General features: G+C 47.0%; 1 protein-coding gene across 1 annotated transcript; it reads right to left on the minus strand.

Moving 5' to 3' along the window:
* Positions 1–4,078: 4,078 nt before the first annotated feature.
* AADACL4 (arylacetamide deacetylase like 4) lies at positions 4,079–26,978 on the minus strand. Its single transcript, XM_003822055.5, has 4 exons — positions 26,349–26,978; positions 19,770–19,986; positions 9,303–9,366; positions 4,079–5,194 (listed from the first exon to the last, which is right to left on the minus strand). The coding sequence occupies exons 1-4, from the start codon at positions 26,514–26,516 to the stop codon at positions 4,420–4,422; spliced, it is 1,224 nt and encodes a 407-aa protein (XP_003822103.1). The 5' UTR covers positions 26,517–26,978; the 3' UTR covers positions 4,079–4,419.
* Positions 26,979–27,250: the final 272 nt, after the last annotated feature.

The raw sequence follows: 27,250 nt of genomic DNA on the forward strand, positions 1-27,250 counted from the left end.
TTGATTTAGCCACAGCAAGATGTAATAGCAATTACACAGACTCCACCTTGGCCCATAACAAGGAAATCTAAGGTAATGCTATCGTTCACAGTAACCCTGGGTGGCAAGGTGAGGCTGGCCTGGGTGCATCTCAGGGCCATAGTAGTGTTTCCTTAAATATGCAAAAAAACACATACAAGGCTTTCTCCTCCTAGGAAAAATACAAGTTACTATATTTGAGGGAAAGAGGACAAGATAATACGTGGCTTCCACATAAGAACTTCAGCCCCAGGGGCATACATGGTACTTCTTGAAAGAAAGCACTGTTTGCCAGGTGCTGTGGCTCACATCTATAATCCTGGCATTTTGGGAGACTGAGGAGGGAGAATTACTTGAGCTCAGGAGTTTGAGACCAGCCTTGGCAACATGGCGAAACTCCATCACCACCAAAAATACCAAAAAATTAGCCTGGCATGGTGGAGCATGCCTGTGATCCCAGCTACTGGGAAGGTTGAGGTGGAGGATGGTTTGAGTTCAGGAGGCTGAGGTTGCAGTGAGCCAAGATCACACCACTGCATTCCCTCTCTACTGCACTCTGACTTTGGCAACAAAGCCAGTCCCTTTCTAAAAAAAAGAGAGAGAGAAAAAAAAAGAAAGAGAAAGCACTGTTTACAATTTGGGGATTCACCAAGTGGAACCTATATTCACTGGAGGGCACAGGTTGACAGTGTCTGTAATGAATGTACTGGCTGGCTGGCATTAATAGTATGCCAGTAATCCAGTCAATGTTAGGGTTCCCAAGTGGGCAGAGAAGCTTCTATAACAGCCTGAGCTTGCTACAGAGCCTTCTCTTGCTCTGTTTCCCACTTGAAACAGGCAGGCAGGCAGGCAGGCTATGGGGAATTTTCTAGTTGGATGGAAATAGCTGGCACAAATGTGCTATATGTTGCCTTCAAAATCCAAAAGCCCTAATAAGCATTGTGCATTTTTCGTTGGAGATGGCACAAATGCAGCAACTTGTCTTTCATCTTGGAGCAAATATTTCAACATTCTCCACATCACCGAACCACCAGAAACTTCACTGATGTGGCTGTCCCTTAATTATTTTGGAGTTTCTCTCACTTTGCATATGTCTTCCTAAGGTATTCTAAACTACATGCTGCTTCCTGCCTAACAGATCCAATAAGCATAATGCCATCAACATAATGGATTATCATGATGCTTTCTGGACTGTCAAAGCAATTACAATCTCTGAGGACTATATTAGAGCAGAAAGCAATATTGGCATTTCCCTGAGGCAGGACAGTAAAGGTATACTGTTACCACTGCCAGATAAAGGCAGGTGGCTTCTGGTATTCCTTACAAGTTGGTATGGAACAAAAGGCATCTGCCAGGTCAGCTGCTTACCAAGTGCCAGGAGCTGTGTTTACTTGTTCCAGTATGATGCTACAGCTCGAAGAACAGCTGCAGTTGATATCATTGCATGAGTAATTTTAGAATCACTCATATGCATTCTCCAAGATAGATCAGACTTCTGCAAATTTTAAACTGCTGAATTAGATCAGGGTGTGATAGGTGCTTCTTTGAAGTCTCCTAGGGTGGTATGAATCTCTGTACTTCCCTGTGTGGTGCAGCACTGCTTCTGACTTATTATCTTGGTGGGCAGGAAAGGTCCAGGGCCTTCCACATAGTGCTTCCTGCCATAATGACCCACATCTCTTTGATTATAGAGCCAATGCAGGATTCTGCCAGTTTCCACATATGTCTATTTCAATCATATATTGAGCCACTAGAGATATAATGAGCACGTGTCTGTGGAGAAATTGGGCCCAGTGTGAGTTGGACTTGAGGCAAGACTTCATTTGTCACCTGACTACAGAAAGCCCCCACTTTGACTGGGAAAGCCACAGAAACACTGTCCTCAAGATTGGTGTCAATTCAGAACTAGTGTCTAGTGACTTCTGTGTTCACAATTTCTTATAAGTATTCCTGGATATAAGTTTTAGCTAGGTTCTCAGAGGTAGAAAATGTCTTATGAAAATGTGATTGTACTTAGAGGCTGATAAAGACTTTTGAGAGAAAAGAAGAAGACTGCTGATATGGTTTCTTTCTCCTGATTGGACCCTACCTAATACAAGGACATAGAGTTTATGTCATAAAAATATGCTAGGAATAGCTTAGAAGAAGGTGCAAATTACTCCACCCAGGGAAGGCCAGATGGGAGTAATGGGAGTGGGGGAAGGGAGAGTTGGGGAAAGATGAGAGGACTCTACTGGGGGAATCATTGGTCACTAGCTCCAGGTCAGGCCAATGGTTACAGACTATCTTGAGTTTCTCAGGCTGAGAAGTTGGGTTGACTGTTCTTCCCAGCACCTTCTGGTGAGGTCTTCTGTGGAAGACATGCTCTGAGGTGGCCTCATGGTCCCCACTCCCCAGTGGTCATACCCTTATGAAATCCCTTTGGGTGGACAAGGCTTATGAATTGCTTCTAACCAACAGCATATGGCAAAGGTGATGGCATGTATGTGATATGTGCTTGTGATTACCTTACATTAGTTCTAGTAGCTACCTTGCTGGAGTCTGTCTCTCCCTTGCAGTCATTTGGAGAATTTCATGTGTCAAGACACTGTGGGTGACCTCTAGAAGCTGAGATTGACCTCTGACCACAGCTTGCAAGAAACTGAAGTCCTCAGTCTATAATCACAAGGAATTGAATTCTGCCAACAACCTGACCAAGCTTGAGAGTAGATCCTTCCCCAATTGAGTCTCAGATGAGACCACAGCCCCAACACCTTGACTGTAGCCCGCAAGAGGCTACCAACCCAGCCCCTGACTAAGCCAACAACCCAGCTAAACTGTACTCAGGCTCCTGACCCACAGAATCTGTGAGCTAATAAATGTGTATTGTTTTAAGCCACCATGTTTGTGGTAATAATGTTACACACCAATAGATACTTAACACACCCTTCCATCAAAGCTGCTTACGTATAATCCATTAGTCACAATGTCTGCTCATGCCCCCAGGGGCCCAACCCAAATTGACTGTGTGGATGCCTGCTCTTATTGCAAAGAACCAAGACTTCTGTAGGACCCCCTCCTCCATCGGTCATAGATGAGGTCATTGGTACCCACTGAGGCTATGGTTGGGAAAGCCTCCAGCTTCAGCATTTGGGTGGGACTTTGGTGAGACTGACAGCACTGAGGCCCAGGGGTATTACAGGTATATCTAGCAAACATGGGCCCAAGCAAACACTAGTGTGGGTCACCTCTAACATGCAATACAAAGATTCCCTTCCTTTTCTCTGTGAGCAGAGAAATTGGCATGGCTAAGCTATGGCTTGGTTCTTTATAAAAGTGAGAATAGTCTGGCGTGGTGGCTCAGGCCTGTAATCCCAACACTTTGGGAGGCCAAGGCAGGTGGATCACGAGGTCAGGAGTTCGAGACCAGCCTGGTCAACATGGTGAAACCCCATCTCTACTAAAAAATATAAAAATTAGCCAGGCTTGGTGGTATGCACCTGTAATCCCAGCTACTCAGGAGGCTGAGGCAGGAGAATCGCTTGAATCTGGGAGGCAGAGGTTGCAGTGAGCCGAGATTGCACCACTGCACTCCAGCCTAGGCAACAGAGTGAGACTCCATCTCAAAACAAAAAGAAAAAGTGAGAACAATATACAAGCTCATTGAAGAAAACAGGCTAGCACCTTACTGCCTTAGGAAATGCAGTTTCCATATTCCAGATGGCATCCAGAGGTTCCCAAGACATCCCTGACTTGGTGAACCTGCCTGTTAGTACCCAGTGGTCTGCTTTTGGAATTCAGATTAAAGACTTGAGCCCAGGCAAAGCTCACAGCTCCCCAGAGCCCACCCTTTTCTTCTGTTCCTTTCCTCTTGCCTCTTTCCCTGTCTCTCTCTTTCCCTTAATCCCCTCTGAGATCTTCATGGTCAAGGGTAGAATTTCATTGCAACAGCATTTCCCAGACCAGCTGGAGCCAATCAAAGTCGAGATTTGACCCAGTGACCTTTGGCCGCAGGAACAATTAGATGCCCCCTCCAGCAATGCTTTGTCTTCATGGATACAAATTCACCACTGACAGTATGACCAGTTGTTGGCATTTATTCTGCACAGATCTTATATGTTGTGGCTTTGAGAAATTTTTAAAGGCATTTTTTTCTCCTTTTGATATTTATTTCACCTAAATGGGAATGTTAGAGAATGTCGCTAGATCCAGCAATGGACATTGTTAGTGCTGGAAGGAAACAGACACAGTTTGGATTTTCTTGAATACTAAGCAAGACTGTTAGCTTACTTCTCACCCTTCCCAGCTGCCCCAAGCATTGATGTAGCACCTCTTCAGTCGATAAAATAGAACTCACTAAAGCACCTGGTTTCTGGTAGAGTCCATACTTGCCCCTTCCTCCTCGGGGCCCCAGGGTTACTGTCATATGCCCTTTACATAACTGACTACAGCATTCACAATCTTCAGGGAACATGGGAAAGAGAGAGCCTTCTTATCAAAAAAGATAATGGATCCGTGAAAACCATCCTCCAGGTGGTACCATGTCACACGGACCCCCTGGTCCTCCAAGCGCTTCTTATAGAGCAAGCTGTCATCACGGAGTATGTCATTCTCACAGCTCACCAGGAAGGCCTCAGGAAGCTGAGCGATGACCTCATCATCTGCTATCAGGGGTGAATTTTCTACATCCAGCATATGTTTGGCTTCTAGATAGGCAGCTTCATTAAAAGGGCCAGGAGACCAGGGTTGGTAGCCTCTGTTCTTAAATTTCTTGGGGATGTTGTCAGGGCTGAGCCACTTCTCGTACTTCCTCCAGACGTCTGGGGGTACACAAGTGCCGTTCAAGATGGCGTCACGCCAGGAGAGGTCAATGGCCAGATAGTTACACAGAGAAGTCACCATGAACTTCTGGGAAAGTAATGGGACATTTTGGTTCTGCTGAAAGGATGGCAACTGCAAACAGAATGCCTGGACAACTGGATAAATCAGAACCTGAGCCCGGATCCGGGGAAGATCTGATCTGCCCACCAAGGCCTGGGTGATGGCGGCCACCGCTGCACCTCCGACGCTTTCTCCACAGACCACAACCCTGGAGGGGTCCACCCCATAGGTTTCCAGAGCCTTCAGGAAGTGAATGGAGGCATTCATGCAGTCTTGGAAAAGGGCAGGGGAATGGTGGTCAGGAAGCTTGCGGTACCTAAAACGAAAACAGGGAGCAACACTACGCCAGTGTGGACAGTGTTGCTAGGGAGCTGTTTCAACAGAATCCTCAACCCCCTTACAAGACTATATCTGATTAAATCCTCAGAATAACCCTATGAAGTAAGGATTTTATCCCCATTGTCTTCCTATGAGCATGTGAAGAACCTGCCTAGAGTCATACAGGCAAGGATTCTTAACTCCAAACCTGTGCTCTGTCAGCTTCCCGTAAACTCTATACGAGGTGATGCAACTCTGTTTTCATTGAAGCTATTTGCTTTGGGAGCAAAACAACCAGCAATGGCTGAAAAAAAGGCAAATGAAACCGCTACCAGTCCCACTGTTTGTCTGTAGAGAAAGGGAGAGAGAACACTAAAGTTAAAGTCAAGAGGAAGCTACTTTCAGGCAGAATTTTTTTTTTAATCAAAAATCTAGGCCGGGCACGGTGACTCACGCCTGTAATCCCAGCACTCTGGGAGGCCAAGGCGGGTGGATCACGAGGTCAGGAGATCGAGACCATCCTGGCTAACACGGTGAAACCCCGTCTCTACTAAACAAAATACAAAAAATTAGCCAGGCGTGGTGGCAGGCGCCTATAGTCCCAGCTACTCAGGAGGCTGAGGCAGGAGAATGGCCTGAACTCAGGAGGCAGAGCTTGCCGTGAGCCTAGATCGCGCCACTGCACTCCAGCCTGGGCGACAAAGCGAGACTCCATCTCAAAAACAAAACGAAAAAAAATCAAAAATCTAATTTAAAAGAATTGGCTAGGCATGCATGGTGGCACACACTTGTGGTCTCAGTTACTCAGGAGGCTGAGGCAGGAGGATTGCTTGAGCCCAGAAGGTTGAGGCTGCAGTGAGCTGTGATTACACCACTGCACTCCAGTGTGGGAGGCAAGAGGGGCAGGGAGTGTTCTGAAGGTGTAATGTAGAGACGGAAAGCTAGCCTGGAAACCCACAGCTCAAGCTGCAGAAGACCTGGGTGCCAGCAGCTGGTGAAGAACACTAGGGCGTTGGTCTTCAGTATCCTGAGGTTTGGTTTCCGAAGTATGTCCCCTCAAAGAAATTCAAGGGCAAAGAAAAGGAACTTTAAAATGAGCTTTTAAAAACAGTAATGAACAAGCTAATTAATGCATAAATTGAGATTAAGATAATAGAAAGGAATGAATAAAAAAATAGAAACAGTTTGGCTTAACTGATTGGAGTAGAGAGTTTATCTAAACAATTGTTCTCTTAAATGTTAAGTTGAAGTGGCTGCTAATCGTCTTTTCTGTTCTTACAATCTATCATTGAAAACATCAAGGCCGGGCGGTGGCTCACGCCTGTAATCCCAGCACTTTGGGAGGCTGAGGATCACTCAACCTCAGGAGTTCAAGACCAGCCTGGCCAACATGGTGAAACCCCATTTCTACTAAAAATACAAAAATTAGCGGGGTGTGGTGGTGGGAGCCTGTAATCCCAGGCACTTGGGAGGCTGAGACAGGAGAGTCACTTGAACCCAGGAAGTGGAGGTTGCAGTGAGCCAAGATTGTGCCACTGCACTCCAGCCTGGGAGAGAGTGAGACTCCATCTCAAAAAAAAAAAAGAAAGAAAACAAAAGAAAAAAGAAAAAGAAAAGAAAACATCAAAAAGGTATATTCTAATTATCACATTAAATTTGGAAGAAGCTCATAAGGAAAAATAACACCTTAGACTAGTGGCTTTCAACTTAGAACGACAAAATTATTTTTTTCATTTCGAAGAAAAAAATTATATAAGAGCCCCATTGTATAAAATAAACAAATGCAGTTGTTCTGGTTTTGCTCAAGGGTAAGGAACATAAGCCCTCACTCTTTCTCCTTCTTCTTTGACCTCCATAGCTGCCTCTAAGGCATCACAGGGAACTCTAGGGTTCAAAAGAACCAGTTTGAAAACACTTCCTTCTATTATACCTTGAATTTTGTTTCCTTTAAAAGTTAACACCTCATCTTTCAAAATAGAGTTTGATTGATTGCAGCATAATTTAGTGCCCATCTAGGAAACAATTATCGCCCAATAATCTTATTGCCCATTTCCTAGATGGTCAATATATTGATAAATCTATCAATGTTATCGAAGCAGGTTCCTATTTAAGCTCAGGCAAAACACATGCTTCTTAGAGGGTCCTTGCAGGGAGGTGGCCCCTTCACCTGGTAGCAGAGAGTACAAACCTCAGCTTTCATTTTCCCATTTCTAGAAATGAATACTTCTCACCAAATGTTGAATATATGACTCCAACATGATGAAGGGGATAACAAATATTAGGTACTTTCTATTGGCAAAATCTGTGACCTGCCAGAAAGAGGCAGAAATTCTCCTGTGCCTCCCTACACTTCTCTCTTGCTCACTGTGATAGACTGAATGTGTGTGTCCCCCTAAAATTCCCATGCTGAAATCCTACACTGCAATGCGAGGGTATTAGAAAGTGGGGCCTTAGGAAAGTGATCAGGTCATGAGGGTGGAGCCCTCATGAATGGGATTAGTGCCCTTATGAAGGAGGCTTTAGAGAGCTCTCTGGCTTCTCTTTCTGCCATTCTAGGATACAAGGAGAAGCTGGCAGTCTACAGCCTGGAAAAGGGTCTTCACCAGAGCCTGACCATGCTGACACCCTGATCCTGGACTTCTAGCCTCCAAAACTCTGAGAAATCAAAGTGTTGTTTAAGCTGCCCCATCTATGGTAATTTGTTACAGCAGCCCAAACTAAGAAACTCACCCAGAGGTGAAGGCTTCGCAGAACCAAAGGTCAAAAGACCCATCTTCTCCAAGAGTTCGGGTAGGGAGTCCCATCCCGGCCTTAGACATCTCCCTTCCTTCAGTGTCTCTCAGGGAGTCTCCTCTCAGCTACTGTCTCCCTGCAGCCTCCTGGAAGCCCTTATCTGTGCACGCAGCTCCATCAGCCACTCTATCAAAACTGCCCTGGCCCGTGCAGCAGGTCCAAGTATCTGGGATAATGGTATCCTAAGCAATTTCCTACAAGGTATTAATGCAGGTGCTTATTCATACCTTTATGTGCTACCTGTTCAAGGGATGTTTTTATTATCACAAAGGCCTTTGGTGACATAGACTGTAATAGTGGAATTTCAGACACAATGGTAAGCCACCTGGGAGGTATGTTGATGAATACTAGAAAGTGCTGGCTTCCTCAATCTCATCAGAGAGGACCAGAGATGTTAAGTGACTTTGTTTAAGTCACACAGCTCTTCTGTCTACCAAAGCCTAGGGGCAGCTAAGGTTTGAGGAGGTCCATTGTAGAGGTAGAATCTAAAAAGGCAGATTTTAATTTGTCTCACTGGCCTTCTCTAAACTCTTTCCCAGTGATGTGAGATCTCTTGAGCCAAGAACCAGAATCCTAGTGAGTAGCCCCTACTGCCCCCTCCATCCACTCTAAAGATGCCCCCATCTCCCTTTTGTTTTTATAGGACCAGGGTTGTATCTTAAGACACTCTCAACACTAGTTCCTGTAGGACCAGAAGCTTAGTTAGTTTTTAACAATGCAATAAGCACCTGCAGAACCATCACCCCAAACAACAGCCAGAATCTTGCCCATCACCTTCACCAACCCCACCATCATGCCATTTTGCTTCTCCTCCAACTTAATGAATGGTTACGCTGAATCCTGTATCTATCATTTTTTTCTTTCTATGTTACATTGTCTTGTTATGTCTATGTGTTTTCCTCGAAAGTATTCTTTTGGTTTTAACGTTTTTACCTTTGCAAAATGAGTATCAGGCTTTATGTAATTTTTTGAACATTTTTCACTTAGTTTTATACTACTAAGATTCATTTGCAATATGGTACACCTTTCTAGTTCATTTATTTAAATGGCTGTGGAAAAATCCATAATATCTTCATGGCTATGTAATCTAACAGTTGCTGTGCTGTGGTTTATTCATGCACGCCCCCGTTCATAGACATGTGGGTTGCTTCCAGGTTTTTGCTCTTTCGAGCACTGCTGCGCCTGTCTCTGTGGATGCATGTCCAAGAGTTGCCTCTTGGGAGTTAGGGCCTCTCTGATCTACAAATCACCCATGAACTTACCCTATCTCCTCTCACCCCTGTGGAACCTACCAACTGTCTCCAGAAACTCACCCAATCATCAGAAGTACAGATTCAGTCTCCCGGGCCAGATAATTGCACAGGCCGTGGTAACAATCTGCAAGACAAAAACACTCAGAGCAGCAGCGCATGAGTAGGACCCAAACCATCTCACCACAGCCCCCAGGAAGAGCCAGCTGACAGTCTTGGTGTGGGGTGTGGCATCCTCTCTGTTTCTATCCTTGCCTCCTCTGCCTGGGCAGAGCCGACAAGCCAGGCCAAATCATACATCTGTCCCCAACCTCCTGAATTTTGGGACTCAAATTCACCTTGGGGCTCACTTTCTGCAACATTTATTTTACAGTGGAGGAAATCAGGAACCTGGAAATCTTAGTGATCTGAAACGGACAAAACCAAGGGAAGTTAGGCATGCCTGCCCTAGGATGTTAATAATAACTATAAATTTATATTGATCAAGAAATAAACAAGGGTTGGACGGGATGTTTCTATTAGTAGAGTGGTGCATATGAAGTTCTCAGAGGCAGGTCCATCAATATGAGTACGTAGAACATACTAGCACAGTGGCAGACACAGAATCACTGCCAAATACACTTCTAATGCAGTCATTCTCAACTTCAGCCATACATAGAGGTACCAGGGAGTTTTTACAAGTCCTCAGGCCCAGGCTAAACCTCAAACCAATTAAATCAGAATCTCTAGCGTGGAAGCTCAGGCATCAGGATTTTCTAAATCACACCAGGTAATTCCAGGGTTTGGGGGAGGTTGCTGAAGTGGGTGCATGCCTCATTAATGCTCTTTGAGGGAGATGACAATGGTTCTGAATGGAGCCAGAGGCACAGAGGGGTCTAAATTGAGTCGGAGCAGTCAGCCCCTAAGTTGAAGTTTCCATACTAGTAGGTCTCAGCCCTGGCTGCACATTGCAGTCATCTGATGAGCTGTTTAAAAATACTGATGCCCTGGTTCACGCCTGTAATCCCAGCACTTTGGGAGGCCGAGGTGGGTGGGTCACGAGGTCAGGAGTTTGAGACCAACCTGGCCAATATGGTGAAACCCCATCTCTACTAAAAATACAAAAATTAGCCGGGCATGGTGGCACATGCCTGTAGTCCCAGCTACTCAGGAGGCTGAGGCAGAAGAATTGCTTGAACCCAGGAGGCAGAGGTTGCAGTGAGCCGAGATCATGCCACTGCACTCCAGCCTGGGTGACGGAGCAAGACTCCATCTCAAAAAAAAAATGCTGATGCCTGGGTCCTGCCCACTTAGCCTGGGGTATGATCTGGGTGTGAATATGACTTTAAAATTCCCAGGTGATTTTAAGGCCCAGGCAAAGTAAAGACCTCTTCTAGCCACCCAGGGCCAACCTGGGTGTCATCTTCCCGATGTAACCCAGACATTCTTCCTTTCCCAAGCATGTCAGGTTGTCCCTGTTTCAGAGCTTTGCACTTACTGTCCCTTCCACTTAGACTTACTAGGGCCAGGACTAGGGTGAGGTAGGCAAGACATCGCCTTGGGTGCAAAATCAAGGGAGCCCCACAACACTCAGCCATACAGAAAAATAACATTCGGATGCAATTAAGAAATCACAATTAATGCCAAAAAATTGTATGTTGAACAAAATATCAAAATTTTAAATAGGCTTGGCTGGGTGCAGTGGCTCACACCTGTAATCCCAGCACTTTGGGAGGCCAAGGCAAGAGGATCACTTGAGCCCAGAAGTTTGAGACCAGGCTGGGCAATATAGCAAGACCCCGTCTCTGTAAAAATAATTAGGCCAGGCACAGTGGCTCACTCTTGTAATCCCAACACTTTGGAAGGCCAAGGTGGGGGGATCACTTGACCCCAGTAGTTCAAGACTAGCCTAGCAACACAGGGAAACGCCGTCTCTACAAATAAGTGAAAAATTAGCCAGGCATGGTGGTACATGCCTGTGGTCCCAGCTACTCAGGAGGCTGAGGCAGGAGGATCACCTGAGCCCAGGAGGTTGAGGCTGCAGTGAGCCATAATTGCATCACTACACCCCAGCCTGGACAACAGAGTGAGATCCTGTCTGAAAATAAACAAACAAATACATAACTAATTACCTGGGGGGGGTGGTGTATGCCTGTGGTCCCAGCTACTCGGGAGGCTGAAGCAGGAGGATCACTTGAACCCAGGAGTTGGAAGCTGCAGTGAGCTGTGATCACGCCACTGCACTCCAGCCTGGGTGACAGGGCAAGACCCTATCCTTAAAATATATATATGTGTATAAACAGGCTTCTACTTTTCACTTGCACACTTGCTGTGCCCTGTTGGGTCCTGCCTGTGTATACATTTTGACATTTTGTTCATCATAATTGTTTTGCATTAATATTTGTTTTTTTAAACATTGTATTAAAATATTACTTATCTTGATTAATGAATGTTTTGGCATCCTCTGAATTTGGAGCCTGAAGCAAGCGCCTCCCTCTAGCCCCGGCCCTCACTTAGAAGCCTCTTCTCCGGCTTCCAAAGGGCCGGATCCTCCTCATCCATTGAGCCTGAGGTCAAATCTGACTTTTCTGATGAGAAGAGCTAAATCGGAATGATGCTGTGAGTTTCTCCATGCCACCTGTGTTATCATGATCTGCAATAACTTCAGTGTCCAGCTCCCTCAGGTGACTGTCAGGTCCATGAGGCCAGGAACTGGGTTCTGTTCCCATGACAACAGATCCAGCTAGAGACTGTCCATCGTCACTCCCACCACCAGGTGGCAGTACATCCTAATCTCGGGGAAGTTATGTACCGGGAGAAGCCCGCCTTTTCCTATGGGCAAATTTTTCTTGCATGTGTCCATGCGTCGGTCCATACATCCATATCCATTTGTTCATTCGCAAGCTCATCCTTTCATCCACTTATTCCCCCATCCATCCATCTATTTATTCGTGCATTCATTCATTCAATTCAAAAAATGAAAACAACAGGCACTGGGGATCCAGCAACAAACAAAACTTCTTGCACTCTTCATTTTTAGTGGGGGGAGTCAAGTACTGAATATGGAAACCCATGAAAGAACAAAATGAGCTCCGACTGTGTCAAGTACCTGAAGAAAGTTAACAAGGATGAAGCCGGGGGTGGAGACCAGGGTGCAGGGCAGGGCAGCATCAGCGCTGGGGGTGGAAACGGGTGCAGGGCAGGGCAGTATCAGTGCAGGGGGTGTACACGGGGGGCAGGGCAGGGCAGCATCAGCGCCGGGGGTGGATACAGGGGTGCAGGGCAGGGCAGCAGTCAGCAGGGAGAGTTCTTAGATAAGATGTCCAGGGAGGCTGAGACAGGAATAACACAGGGTGGTTACAGGAGAATAGAAAATTCCAGGCCGCGCGTGGTGGCTCACCCGTGTAATCCCAGTACTTTGGGAGGCCAAGGCGGGTGGATCACCTGAGGTCAGGAGTTCGACACCAGCTTGGCCAACATGGCAAAACCCCGTCTCTACTAAACATACAAAAATTATCCAGGTGTGGTGGCACGCGCCTGTAATCTCGGCTGCTTGGGAGGCTGAGGCACGATACTCGCTTGAATCCGGGAGGTGGAGGTTGCAGTGAGCTGAGATTGTGCAACTGTGCTCCAGCCTGGGTGACAGAGTAAGACTGTGTTTCGAAAGAAAGAAAGAAAAAGGAAGGAAGGAAGGGGAAGGAGGGAGTGAGGAAGGGAGGAGAGGGAGAGGGAAAGAGAGAAAGAGAGAGAAAGAAAGAAAGAAAGAAAGAAAGAAAGAAAGAAAGAAAGAAAGAAAGAAAGAAAGAAAGAAAGAAAGAAAAGAAAGAAAGAAAGAGAGAAAGAAAGAGAAAAAAAGGAAGGAAGGAAGGAAAGAAAGAGAAAGAAAGAGAGAGAGAGAGAAGGGGAGAAGAGAAGGCAAGACAAGACAATTCCAGGCAGCAGTTTCACACAATGAGCAAAAGGAAACTTGAAATGGCTGCAGAAGCTAGAGACTGATAAAACCCTGAAAAGCCAGGGTGTTGGCCAAGCTGGCTAAGACCGACTGGACCCAACATGGCACTGGATTTGACCTGAGTCTCTCCTAGGACCTCCTTCTATGTCATCAACATACTAAACACACACCCACTAGTACCATGGCAGTTCTGAGACACCCATTTTGGTGTACACATGGGTGCCACCACAGTTCTGAGAAAACTCCGCCATTTTCCAGGAATTTTCATGAATATTCCGCCCCTTGTTTAAAGAAACCTATAAAGGTAGCAGCCCCAATCCTCCTCGCACGTGTCTCTCTTGAGTCTGCCTGCACTCTTTTCTTGACTATGTGCTTTTCCCTTTGCAATAAATCTCTGTACTTTCACCATTTTCTGACTCGTCCTTGAATTCATTCTCATGATAGTGTCAAGAGCCTGAACACTGGCGAGGGTCAACGTCCCACTGGCATTTGGGGACCTCACCCAGACCAGCAGTATCATCTTTGTGGCGAGCCAGTCAGGAACATCATCGCTCCCATTTTAGAACCACTGGCAATTGGTAAGTCCCGCTCCAACCTTAGTTTGAGTCCTCTTGTTCTCTGGAATTATACTTTCTTCCTTCTTTCTTGGAGCTAACTACAGCCTGCCTCCCTGCTGCTCCCTCAGGCTGGAAAACCCAACTCACCCTGATGGGTGACAAGCAGAGATGAGAAATGTTCAACCTACACAGAGTAGTTTTGGGTTTTGTTTGTTTGATTTTTTTTTTTTTTTTTGAGACAGTCTTTCTCTGTCACCCAGACTGGAGTGCAGTGGTGTGATCTCAGCTCACTGCAACCTCTGCCTCCTGGGCTCAAACAATCCTCCTGCTTCAGCCTCCTGAGTAGCTGGGACTATAGGCATGTGTCACCATGCCCAGCTAACTTTTGTATTTTTTGTAGAGAAGGGGTGTTTCACCATGTTGCCAGGGCCAGTCTTGAACTCCTGAGCTCAAGCAGTCCACCTGCCTCAACCTCCCAAAGTGTTGGGATTCCAAGCATAAGCTACCATGCCCAGCCTTACACTGAGTAGCTTTGAGGCACCATGGTCCTCCCTGACACGAGGCTAATGAGGGTGGTAGGGTAAAAACCCATACCAGGCAGTGGATGGATGGTTTCCAAGGAGCACTATGACTTTTTCCTGGGAAGGGGCTTCTGTTTTCCCAAGGGACCAGCTGTGCCAATACACTGAGGCTAGTTGAAAAATGTTTTCTCCTTGTCTTTCTTTAAACCTTACTGTTGTGATTTTCTCTTCTCATGCTTCTTCCTCACACTTCACCCGAAAGCTTACTGAACTCTTCAGACACAGCAGGGTAGGCCCCTTAGATACTGTTCTCTGGAATGCCAAGTACTCCCTTCAAGGTCCCTATTTTTTGGCCATACTGAATCATCTCTACTCCCAAGCTTTACCTGGTGGTAAATGTTCAGATGGATATCAGCAAGCTTGCAGGCCCACAGCTTGCCCTTCTCGACCTTCCCATTTCCAAAGCCCCAGGGGCCACAGATGCCTGGGCAACACTGAGACTCCAGGGATGCCTAGATGCCGAGGACAGTAGGGCTCCAGGGATGCCTGGACACTGAGGCAGCCAGCCAAGGGAACTGGGATGCCTGTCTCCCTGGCGTGGACATGGAGCTGGCCAATCACAAGGGACATTTCATAAAATGCCAGGACCAGTCCATCCATGAGGGAACCATACTGTTATTTTCCCCTTCTGTCTCAAGTCATGCCAAGGACAAGCCAAGGCCATGGGTAACTTTCCATCTCTGCCAACTCCCCTTTGGGACACATTCTTAAAAACTGGAGTAATTTTAAACTTGATGGGCTTAGAAGAAACTCATTTCTTTCTATAACACCATTTGGCCCCAATATAAGTTGGAAAATCAGGTGCAATGGCCACAGAATGAAACCCTAAATTTTAATATCATCTTGTGATTAGGTCTTTTCCGTAAATCTCAGGAGAAATGGACTGAAATACCATATATATAGGCCTTCATGGCTCTTTATCAGAACCCTTTATTAGCCAGTCAGTGCCCAACATCAGGAGAAAATTACAGAAATTGGCTTTGGGACTCCAAATGCCTGTTAATCAAATGCTTGATGTAGCTTTTGGGATATTCAATAATAGGGACAGGGCTGAAAAGGCTGAAAAGACCCGGCATGGCAAACAGTGGGATGAAGAGCAAGCCCAAATGATAGCCATCATTGTAACTCTGCAACCTGTACCCCACAAACCCAGGGTCACCCAGAGGGAGGCTTCAGTCGTTGGTCAAACAGACCTAACAGCAAACCTGCAGGCAATGGTTACTGCTTCAAGTGTGAAAAGCTGGGACACTGGAGCAATGATGTCCCAGCCAGGGAGCCCACCTAGACCTTGCCCTCACTACAAGCAGAAGGGCCACTGGAAAAGGGACTGCCCTGAGCTCTGAAGGCAGGGGACACCCGATGCCATAATGGCCATAACTGAGAACTGAAGAGGCCTGAGGTTCCTGGCAGCCCCCACAAAAATCATGGTCATCACAACTGAGGAGCCTCAGTGACTCTTGACATGGCTGGTAAAAATATTAATTTCGTAATTGACTCAGGGGCCAGTTACTCTCTCCTAAACAGCCACCCTGGGCCCTTATCCTCCAAAAACTACAGTGTCACAGGTGTTGATGGCACCCCAAAATCAAAGTGCTTTACTTTACCCCTGAGCTGCAGGCTAGGACTATATATATAGTATAGTCTATATAGTATATATATTAACTCATGAGTTTCTAATTATGTCGGAATGTCCCATTTGTTTGTTGGGATGTGCGAGACCCTGACCCAACAACGGATGAATAACATGTACTGACATGTATTCTGCTTTGCCAGTCCAGCTGAGCGTCCAAGCCGCTTACAGACACCAAGCAAGGTGCTGTAAAGAGTCAGTGGCCACAGCCCTGACAAGCCAGTGAGACTCGTATTTATTCAGTAAAGATTAATTGACAAAGGCTTGAGTCAACACACCTGTGGGTAATTAACCTGGTCGCCCCTACCCCGGAGAGGGCCGTCTTGCCCATGAATGATCAAAGGTTAGTCTTAGGACCACATGAGTAAACAAGCTATTTAGATAAACTGTTCTATCTTCCTTTGTACCCACTTTAAGCTATTTACTCAAGGTAAGGATTAGGTTGCCTTCAGCCATAACCTTATCCTGAGATTTTTGCAAAAACCTTCAGGCCTTCCAAGAAGGTTTGTGGCTATTATAACCAAAATTTTTCCCACCAGCCTGACTGAACCCCCACAGGGATGGGACTTCCTAGCCATCCCAATAAATGAAGCCACTTTATCAGGCCCTAGAAAGCCCTCCTTATCGGCAATGCTTGTTCCTTCTAAATCAGCCTCAGAAAAACAGGAGACCCACTCACACACCGAAATAAGGTCTCAAGTAGACCCACAAGTATGGAACCAAGAAACTCCTGGCAAAGCAATACATGCTCAGTCAGTGATCATCTCTTTAAAAGACAAAAATAATTCCCCATACAAGGATCAATATCCTCTCAAATCAGAAGCCAGGCAAAGACTGCAACCTCTAATTGAGAAGTTGTTAAAACATGGGCTCCTGGTTCCAGGCAGATCTCCTTGTAATACTCCTGTCTTTCCTGTCCAAAAACCAAACAGTAGTTCAAGACTTACAATGAGACCGTAATTCTCTTACATCCTATAGTGCCAAATCTTCATACCGTATTTACCCAAATACTGGGAGACACCAATTGGTTCATGGTATTAGATCTTGTGGATGGTTTCTCTCTGCACCCTGAATCTCAGTATTTGTTTGCTTTTGAGAGAACTGATCCTGGAACTACTATTTCCCAACAGCACACCTGGATGGTACTGCCTCCAGGCTTTGGGGATAGGACTCACATGTTTGTAAATCCCTTGGCATGAGAATTAAGGGAGCTAGAGCTAGAAAGGGGGGGGGATACTCTAATTCATGGATATTATCCTTGTATGCAGTCCCTCTGAGAGGACTCAGAGAAGAATGGCATTCAGGTCCTAAACTTCCTGGGAAAAAGAGGGTATAGGTTCTCTTCATCCAAGGCCCAGATTTCTAAACCTGAAGTAAAGTAAAATATCCGGGGCACATCCTAAGCCCAGGGAACCAGACCTTGTCCATCAAATGAAAGGAGGCAGTCTTGAAGGTAGGACCTCCACAAACAAAGCAGCAACTTAGAACTTTCCTGGGTGTGCCAAGGTTTTACAGGATTTGGATCCCAGGATTTGCGCTCATTACTAAGCCATTGTACGAGGCCCTAACAGGACCAGAGCATAAACCATTCAGAAGGGCTTGTGCGGTAATAAACCATACCTGTTGTTCTTATATCAACAATTCAGGATTAGCTGAACTGCATGTTCAAAGTTTTACCAACAGGCTATCTGGCTGTATAATTTCAATAACGTCACTGCTGAAACCATGTGGGACTCCAACCAGGGATACCTACCAAGTGTGACATGAGTCCTACCTTTCCTGGGACCTCTAATAGCTGTCTTATGACTTCTGATCTTGGGTCCTTGCTTGTTTAATCTCTTTGTAAAGTTTATGTCTTCTATTAGGTTGATGCAAATGGTTTTTGCCTTTTATGGCAAACACTGCAATTACTTTCACACCAATCTAATAGACTGCAACAGTTCCATGTCAAAAGGATGGCCCTGAAGGATTCCAACCAATCCCTGCCTCAGATTCAGATCCTCCTGATGACTCACTTTGGGTCACCCATAGGCTAGGCATCCAGAGATTTCCAAGCCTACACTAGGCGGGGCCAAGACCCCTAATCAGCAGAAAGTAGATACTGAAGACTGACCTCCCCCGTCATCAACCCCTAAGTATAGGAGATGGAAATCTCTGAGGGAAAAAAAATGAGATAGGAATTACACAGGGTGGTCGCAGAAGAATAGAAAATTCCAGGCAGCAGTTTCACATGACTAGCAAAAGGAAACTGTTGAAATAGCCACAGAAGGTGATAAAACCCTGAAAAGCCAGGGTGTGGACCAAGCTGGCTAAGACCGACTGGACCCAACATGGCACTGGATTGGACCTGGGCTTCTCCTAGGACCTCCTTACGTGTTCATTAACATGTTAAACACACACCCACCAGCGACAGGACAGTTATGGGGACACCATATTTGGTGTATAAATGGGTGGCACCACAGTTCCGAGAAAACATCATCTTTTTCCAAGAATTTTCATGAATAGTCCACCCCTTGGTTAAAGAAATGCATAAAGGTAGCGTTTCTTTGCGCCTGTCTCTCTTAAGTCCATCCCACTCCCTTTTCTTGAGTGTGTGCTTTTCCCTTTGCAACAAATCTCTGTATTTTCACTATTTTCTGACTTGTCCTTGAATTCATTCTCACAACGGTTTCAAGAGCAGGGACACCAGCTGGAGGTGCCACTGGCCTTTGGGGACATCCCCCAGCCCACCGGTATCAAGACAACTCTGGGGAGGGACAGTTGAGATACAACTGAAAGAACCAGGCATAGTCAGCCATGCAATGTCAGGAGTGGGAAGGGCATCTTTTGAGACTGGGGAAACAGCAGGTGGAGAACGGTGGTGAGAAGGAGCTGAAGTGTCTGCAGCAGATAGACACGTATTGGGACTGCAGCTGAGTGAACGGGTAAGGGACACCACAGGTGACCCGGGTGAGGCTGTGGGAGGAGTCTGGGTTTCATGGAAGGGCACAGGAGAGATTTAAGTGCAGGACTGACAAGCTCTGACTTGTATTTTTAAAAGATCCCTCTGGAAGGCTGGGCGTGGTGGCTCACGCCTGTAATCCCAGCACTTTGGGAGGCCGAGGCGGGTATATCATGAGGTCAGGAGATCAAGACCACAGTGAAACCCCGTCTCTACTAAAAATACAAAAAAAAAAAAAATTAGCCTGTCACGGTGGCGGGCACCTGTAGTCCCAGCTACTTGGGAGGCTGAGGCAGGAGAATGGTGTGAACCCGAGAGGCGCAGCTTGCAGTGAGCCGAGATCACGCCACTGCACTCCAGCCTGGGCGACAGAGCGAGACTCCGTCTCAAAAAAAAAAAAAAATCCCTCTTGCTGCTGGATAGGGACCAGATATGAGGGGCGAGAGGTGAATCAGGGAGACCCGTGGCTGGGAGGCTGGGGTGCAAGGAGGCAGGCAAGCAAGGATGGGGTCTTGGGTCATGATGATACTGCAGAGCTAGAGGGAAATACATGGGTTTGGATCATTGTGAATGAGACGCGGCAGGCCACTGACTAGGAGTAGAAAGGGGAGAGAGGAGTCCACAGCCTCTGCGACAGCCCCGCCATGACACTGCTGTCCCCATCTTGACTGAGACCATCATATTAAAGAAAAGAAAAGGATTCCCATGTCAGCTGCCACACTATCTACTGACCTGAGCCCAAAGCCCTTAGTCTGGGCTATTAACGCTATAAAAATCTCCAACAACTGATTCCTTTAAGCTACTGTAGAAGGGTTCTTGCGGGAGGCATGAGCTAGGCTATGCATGCAGATGAGGCCCTTCCTCTACAAAGCCACAGGGAAGCCCCTTACCCAGGCTCCCAAATACTGTGCCCCCTCCATGGTAGAAGATGATGCCTCGCCGGGGTCTGGAGGATGCTTCCTTGGGCTGGAACAGCCTCACGGGTATCGTCCCAAAACGCAGGTCGGTCACCACAAGTTCAGGGTCCTTTTTAATTCTCACGCTATCATGTAAAAAACGAATAAATTTGGGCATGGAGCAAATTCCCAGCTTCTCAAATATATTCCCCTGTTGGAGGTAACAAAAGAAAGCCAGACGTTAGGAGAGGTTAGAATCTGAATGGTAGATTCCCTGACACTTAGAATTGTTAGGATGTTTTCACAGTTTCTCACCTGCCTCCTGTAGGTACAGGGGGCTCTTCAGGAATCCATAGGCTCTGGATTGTGTCCAGGTAGAGGGCTGGGTTTTCCAACTTTTCTCCCCAGAGGCTCTTGATTGAATAATGATGTGAATTTGCCAAAGGGTAGCCTAGCTTGGGGCTGACTGGGAAGAAGCCACTGACTTAGAAAAGCCAATTGTTGGCCGGGCGCAGTGGCTCACGCCTGTAATCCCAGCACTTCGGGAGGCCGAGGTGGACGGCTCATGAGGTCAAGAGATCAAGACCATTCTGGCCAACATGGTGAAACCCCATCTCTACTAAAATTACAAAAATCAGCTGGGCGTGGTGGCGAGCGCCTGTAGTCCCAGCTACTCGGGAGGCTGAGGCAGGAGAATCGCTTGAACCTGGGAGTCAGAGGTTGCAGTGAACCGAGATTGCGCCACTGCACTCCAGCCTGGCAACAGAGAGAGACTCTATCTCGGGGAAAAAAAAAAAAAAGAAGAGCCAATTGGCCAAGGCAACTGGCCAGCAACTTCCCTCTCTATAGCTCTGTGCTGGACTCTCCCCAGCCTGGGATGCAAAGATAGTTCCTCACCTGTATCAACACATCATTCTTCTGGGTTAGGAAGGATTCCTAACTGTGTCTGTGTTCAATGAAAAAGAGCAACGTGATCAATTAGGGATGTCTGCTGTGGGCTCAGGTCAAGGGAGTAATGTGTTTTTAAACTAATACGGTCACTCTACTTATAAACAATTCAACATCTGAATATTTCACGAAATATAGTTACAAGGTGTCATATTTCATGTACTAAGTACATTTCAGCGATTCTGGATAATCTCTCCCACAGACCTCACATTTGGAGTGTGTCTTTGTCATAAGGAAGACAGCAAGGAATGATAAGAATGACAAGGACAAGAACAGCTGATACTTATCAGACATTTACAATGTGCCAGTACTGGCCCAAGTGGCTTGGATCATTAACTTGATTAAACTTCTCAGCAACCTTTCTAAGTCAGGCATAATTATCAGCTCCATTTTATAAATCAGGAAGTTAAGACATGCCAAGGTCAAGTTCCTTGCCCAGGGTTGTTCAACAAGTAAGATGCAAAATTTGTGTTCTCAACTGCTAACCAAGAAAGAGCTTGGGTTTCGGAGCCAAGCCTATCCAAGCTCAAGTCTGAACCCAAACTCCAATGAACTGAAAAGCCTTGGGCATCACTGTCTCTGAGCTTCAATTTGTCTCTGAACTTCCCAAAATGAGAAGCATGGTGTGTATAGTCCAAGGATGAGGTGTGAGGATGGGATGTGATCACCTACATAGAGTATCTCCCCAGTGGGTCCTGGCCAGTGTGAGCCCCACCCTTTCTCTTGCTTGCACCCACTGGGTCTTGTCTGAGGTCCCACGGACTACCCCAATCGGTTCCCTCCATGAAGAGGTCCACCTAAAGGAACTCCAAACAAAATAATGATTTCCCTGCTTTAGTTGGAGGAGAACGAGTTGATCTGCAAGGTGGAGGTCACCTGCTTTTCCCATCAACTGCCCCACATCTGAAAACCCCAGGCCTCTATGTTGTACCAGCATGGATCTTCACCTGCTCGGCTGTGAGCTCCCTAAGTCGTGGCACCTGTTGTCGGGGTAGGCTGGCCCCAGCGCTCATCTCCCCAGCTGTCTGCCCTGTTTGCCCACACACTGTGGGCTTCTCCATGCCTCCCTTTTTTTCCTGGGAGCCTTTCTTACCTGTTCAGCAGGTGGTTGGACACCAAACTGACTTTCATATCCAGGCTCAAGAGTCATGTTCACGTGGGGCCATCCTCCTCCCTCTCATAGCAATGGCCACTGCCTTCTTGGAGGCCCTCAGTACCCTGTCGCCCAGGTTGGAGTGAAGTGGCACATTCTCAGCTCACTGCAACCTCTGCCTCTAAAGATTTCTTTAGAACTCCTCTGGGGCTTTACTGTGTGGATCTGATCACCCATGTTTGTTCCTACCACCAAACCAAATGCTTCTCATGAGCAAAGAGCTCAGCACCTTCCCCTCTGTCTCCAGCATCTAGAACAGGAAATGTTTGTTTAGGGGATTTTGAACAATGCAGTGTGATGTTAAACCTCCATAGGCATCGCACTACCCTGGAAAGTTTAACATCACACTGTACTGTGTAATGGCCACTAGCTATGCCACGAAGTTACTTTGTTTTGGTTTTGGTTTGGTTTTCCAATTCTGAGTCCACATTTTCTATAGCTGGTAACTTAGGACAGAGGCAGAGAGGAAAACTGATTATTAACATTATACATGGGAGCATCGAGATTTTAAAAATATCTGAGGTCCAGTGGCCAGGCGTGGTGGCTCACGCCTGTAATCCCAGCACTTTGGGAGGCCGAAGCTGGCAGACTGCTTGAGCCCAGGAGTTCAAGACCAGCCTGGACAACATGAAGAAACCCCATCTCTACAAAACATACAAAAAAAAAAAAAACCCAGGCACAGTGGTGCATGCCTGTGGTCCCAGCTACTCAAGAGGCTGAGGTGGGAAAATTACTTGAACCCGGAAGGTGGCGGTTGTAGTGAGCCAAGATCATGCCACTGCACTTCAGCCTGGGCGACAGAGTGAGACTCCATCTCAAAAAAAAGGAAAGAAGGAAAGAAAGAAAGAAAGAAAGAAAGAAAGAAAGAAAGAAAGAAAGAAAGAAAGAAAGAAAGAAAGAAAGAAAGAAAGAAAGGAAGGGAAGGAAGGAAGGAAGGAAGGAAGGAAGGAAGGAAGGAAGGAAGGAAGGATCTGAGGTCCAGAATTTTAAATAGCTGTTGAAACTCCTTGACAAATATTGCATCATTTGCCCTTTAAAAGAAATGCAGTCTGGCTGCAGTGGCTCATGCCTGCAATCCCAGCACTTTGGGAGGCCGAGGCGGGCGGATCACAAGGTCAGGAGATCAAGACCATCCTGGCTAACATGGTGAAACCCCATCTCTACTAAAAATACAAAAAATTAGCCAGGCGTGGTGGCACACACCTGTAGTCCCAGCTACTCAGGAGGCTGAGGCAGGAGAATCGCTTGAACCTGGGAGGCAGAGGTTGCAGTGCAGTGAGCTGAGATTGCACAACTGCACTCCAGCCTGGGTGACAGAGCAAGACTCCATCTCAAAAACAAAAACAGAAAAGCGATAGTGGCTGGGCACAGTGGCTCATGTCTGTAATCCTAACAGTTTGGGAGGCCAAGGCAGGCGGATCTCTTGAGCCCAGGAGTTCAAGACCAGCCTAGGCAACATGGCAAAACCTGGTCTCTACAAAAAATACAAAAAAGTTATCTGGGCATGGTGGCAGGCGCCTATAGTCTTAGCTACTCAGGACGCTGAAGTGGGAGGATCACCTGAGCCCAGGAGGTCGAGGCTGCAGTAAGCCATGATTGTGCCACTGCACTTCAGCCTACATGGTAAGAGACTGAGACTGTCTCAAAAAAAAAAAGAAAGAAAGAAAAAGAAAAGCAATAGTGTTTGTTATATTACTGTTTATATATTTTAGTAAGGCTGAAATCATTCATAGCAACTTTTAAATCTATAATAATTTCAAGAAATGCTACATCTTTGCCTTCAGGGACTTGATAAGCATACTATGAATAATTGACTTTTATGGAGACTTTCTAAGCACCCAGCACTGTGCTGTGCATTTTCAGTGCTTTTCTCATTTAATCCCCATGTCGCCCTATAAAAAGCCTCCCCAGGGCCGTGCACAGTGGTTCACACCTGTAATCCTAGCACTTTGGGAGGCCAAGGCAGGAGGATTGCTTGAATCCAGGAGTTTGAGATCAGCCTTGGCAACGTAGCAAGACCCCATCTGTACAAAATATCAAAAAATTAGCCAGGCGTGATGTGATGGTACACGCCTGTGGTCCGAGCTACATGGGAGGCTGAAGTGGGAGGATCACTTGAACCCAGGAGGTGGAGGCTGCAGTGAGCCGTGTTCACGCCACTGCACTCCTGCCTGGGTGACAGAGTGAGACCCTGTCTCAGAAAAAAAAAAAAAATCCTCACTTTTCAGAGAAGAAAATAAAGGCACAAAAACATGAGTCCACAAAACGAGTAAGTGAGGGCTTCAGGGCTCAGAGGGTGGTCTGATACCAAAACAAAGCTCTTGATTTCCTGGCCATAGACTCTTTTTAGCTTTTTCCTTGCCCTCCCTAAACTTCTTGTTCCTGTGTTGTCTATCTGTCCTCCGGAACCGAATGAACATTCACTACTGTATGTCCTCATCCTCATCATCATCACCCCATGATGGGCAGTGTGCCCTGGGAGGCCCCAGTGCCGGAGGGATCGAGAGAGGACGCCACAAACTGAATCCACCCTTTCAGCGGCTGCAGACCCATCTCAGAGTCCCCTGTGAGCAGCCCATAGCAGCTGTCATCGGTAGATGTTTAGCTTGTGGGCTACTTTTGAGGAGAAACACTGACAGAAAAATCTCCATTTCTCTGGGCCACCTGAACATCTTAGGCCCTCGTTTTAAATCCTGGGGCTCTAACCCAACTAGTAACTCCATGTGGATTGCAGCCACTGGCTTGAGACTGCCTAATTCCAGGCTGATTGCATTCTCCAAATGAGAGGACACGAGTACTTTCTACATCCTTGCCCTGTCTCCTTGCGTCAGTGGCATTGATGCCACTGCACACTGAACTTGTCAGTGTCTCTGAAAGTGATCTTTTAGAAAATGTTTTTGTAACCCATGGGGAACACTTCCAGCAGCACAGAAATGTATTTTACGAATTCACTAAACATCTCTAAACATATTAACCCTCCCAGATGAGGAAACTGAGACACAGAGAGGTTAAGTAAATGGTGCAGGACCGCACAGCGAGTGAGTGACAGAGCTGGGACACACACTCAGGCAGTCCGGCTGCTGTCTCTGTTCCTTATTCCTAAGCCCTGCTGTCAGTTAAGCGTGGCCTCCTCATCCTCCTCCACAGCTGCCCTGGAATCAGTAGGAGCTGTTTGGCTTCTATAAGGTCTCCACCTAGGGTTGGGACATTGGGGTTAACTCAGGTTGCCTGCCACAAACAAGATGTCACACCACTGTTTCCAAATCCACTGCAACTCTGGGTGCGTGCCGGTCCACCCCAAACCCCCAATCCTCAAGCCCTGCTCAGAGCCTGGCTGGCACGGCCACTCAGAAATGCTGGGTAAATTCATGTATACCAACAAAAGTAAGCACCTACCAGATACCAGGCTCTGTGAGTGGGACTGGGCTTACAGAGATGAATAAGGAAAAAAACACCTGTGAGGCTAGGTGCAGTGGCTCACACCTGCAATCCCTACACTTTGGGAGGCCAAGGCAGGCAGATTGCTTGAGCCCAGGAGTTCTAGACCAGCCTGGGCAACATAGCGAAACCCTGTCTCTACCAAAAGTACAAAAATTAGCCAGGCATGGTGGTGCGCACCTGTAGTCCCAGCTACTTGGGAGGCTGAGATGGAAAGGATCGCTTGAGCCCAGGAGGTTGAGGCTGCACTGAGCCATGATTGCACCACTGCACTCCAGCCTGGGCAACAGAGCAAGACCCCGTCTCAAAAAAGTAAAATAAAATAGAAACAACCCGTAGGTAAGTCAGTGCACTGAGGGTGAAAGTGTGCGCGGCTGAAGGAGGTGCAGGGGCTGTCAGGCCACAAGCCCGGGGAAGGCAGGAACTGGGTCTGAAATTGTTTTTGAATTCTCAGAAAAGAGCCCAGTGATTGGCACTCGGTAAATGTTTGATGCTAAAGGAAGTAAGGAAGGGAGTTAGAGAGAGCAGGAGAGAGGAAGGAAGAAAGGAACAAAAGGAGGGAAGGAAGGAAGGTAGGAAGGAAACAAGGAAGGGAGGGAGGGAGGGAGGAGGGAAGGAAGAAAGGAGATAGGGAGGAAGGAAGAAGGGAAAGAAGAAAGGAAGGAGGGAGGGAAGGAAGGAGATAGGAAGAGAGAGAATGAAGGAAGGAGAGAGGGAAGGAGGGAAGGGAGGGAGGGAGAGAATGAGGGAATGAGGAAGGAGAGGGAAGGAGGGAAGGAAAGAAGGAAAAAAGGAAGGAAAGGAGGGAAGGAAGGGAGGGAGGGAGGAAGGCAGGCAGGCTATGGGAAGGGGGAAGGAACGGAGGGAGGGAAGAGAGAGGCAAACAGAATAGCAGACACAGAAGAGACAAGTCTATCTTGAAGGAGTCCGAAGAGAGAGAGACAGAAGGGAAGTGAAAGAGGGAAAAGAGGGTAAGGTACTGAGAACAAGAGAAGAAGCCCCCAGGTTACGAAGTGGCCTGAGAGTAAACTCACCAAAGTGACCAGGTAGAGGAATATGCAATGCAGGAATCTCAACTTGGCAGGATGCTGCAAGGTAGCAGGGATATCCGTGGTGAGGAAGTGCTCAAAGACAGCCCAGACAAAGACCCCCAGGAAAAAGATGGGCAATGCCAAGAGTAGCACTAGCCAGGGGACAGCCATGTTCCTGGGGCCTTGAGGAGCTGCTGCCCTGAGGAGCTTGTCTGATAGCTTATGTGAAGAGGACCTGGCTGGGTTACACCCTCCGCCTCCTCCACCTCACTCTCTCTGGGCTAAGCCTGACACCTGACAGAGTGGCCTGACCCAGCTTCTCAGGGTAAGCACAAAAAGGCCAACGGGAGGTGGAGGAACCTATTTCCCTAAGCAATGTGGGGACCCAGAAAAATCAATACTGCTCATCATGGGGAGTCTTGGAAGGTGAGCTTCCCAAAGATTTCAGGAAGATCAGGCTCAGATGGGCACCTCGGCTCCTGGGAACCCTAGAAAGAGATCTCATATGGGTTATATAGGCCTCCAGGGCCTGATCTTTCAACTGTAAGATAGGAGACTTCGCCAGCTTTCCTCGTCAGAGTGTGGTTAGGGTGAGCACAGCACGTCTCACCCCAGCTCCCTAGCTAGCTTCCCTAACCCCAGTTTTGTTTTGTTTTTTGAAACAAGGTCTCACTCTGTCACCGCCTATGTACCCTCTGGGCCTCTGGCCAGATCAGGGCAAAGATTGGCGTGTTTTCTGGTAGTCATAATCTTCTGGGGTCCTGGGACGGGAGACAGGAATGCCATTGCAGGCAAAACTGGGCTTTATCCAGCCTCATATTCCGCCTCTAAAAATGGTGCCAAGGGCTGGTTTGGGGACAATTTTTATCCACGTTACTTTCTTCTAAGAGAGAAAGAAATGATTG

This window comes from Pan paniscus, chromosome 1 (genome assembly GCF_029289425.2).
Source record: "Pan paniscus chromosome 1, NHGRI_mPanPan1-v2.0_pri, whole genome shotgun sequence".
NCBI classification, from domain to species: Eukaryota; Metazoa; Chordata; class Mammalia; order Primates; family Hominidae; genus Pan; species Pan paniscus.

What these genes read in the sequence shown, in the direction of transcription:
- AADACL4 (XM_003822055.5), bottom strand. Translation starts at nt 26,516, where the DNA reads ATGGCTGTCCCCTGGCTAGTGCTACTCTTGGCATTGCCCATCTTTTTC. An exon ending in TCCTCTACCTGGTCACTTTG is followed by an intron (nt 19,987 to 26,348) that starts GTGAGTTTACTC and finishes TACCTCCAACAG; the next exon opens with GGGAATATATTTGAGAAGCT. An exon ending in TCTGTACTTCTGATGATTGG is followed by an intron (nt 5,195 to 9,302) that starts GTGAGTTTCTGG and finishes TTTTCGTTTTAG; the next exon opens with GTACCGCAAGCTTCCTGACC.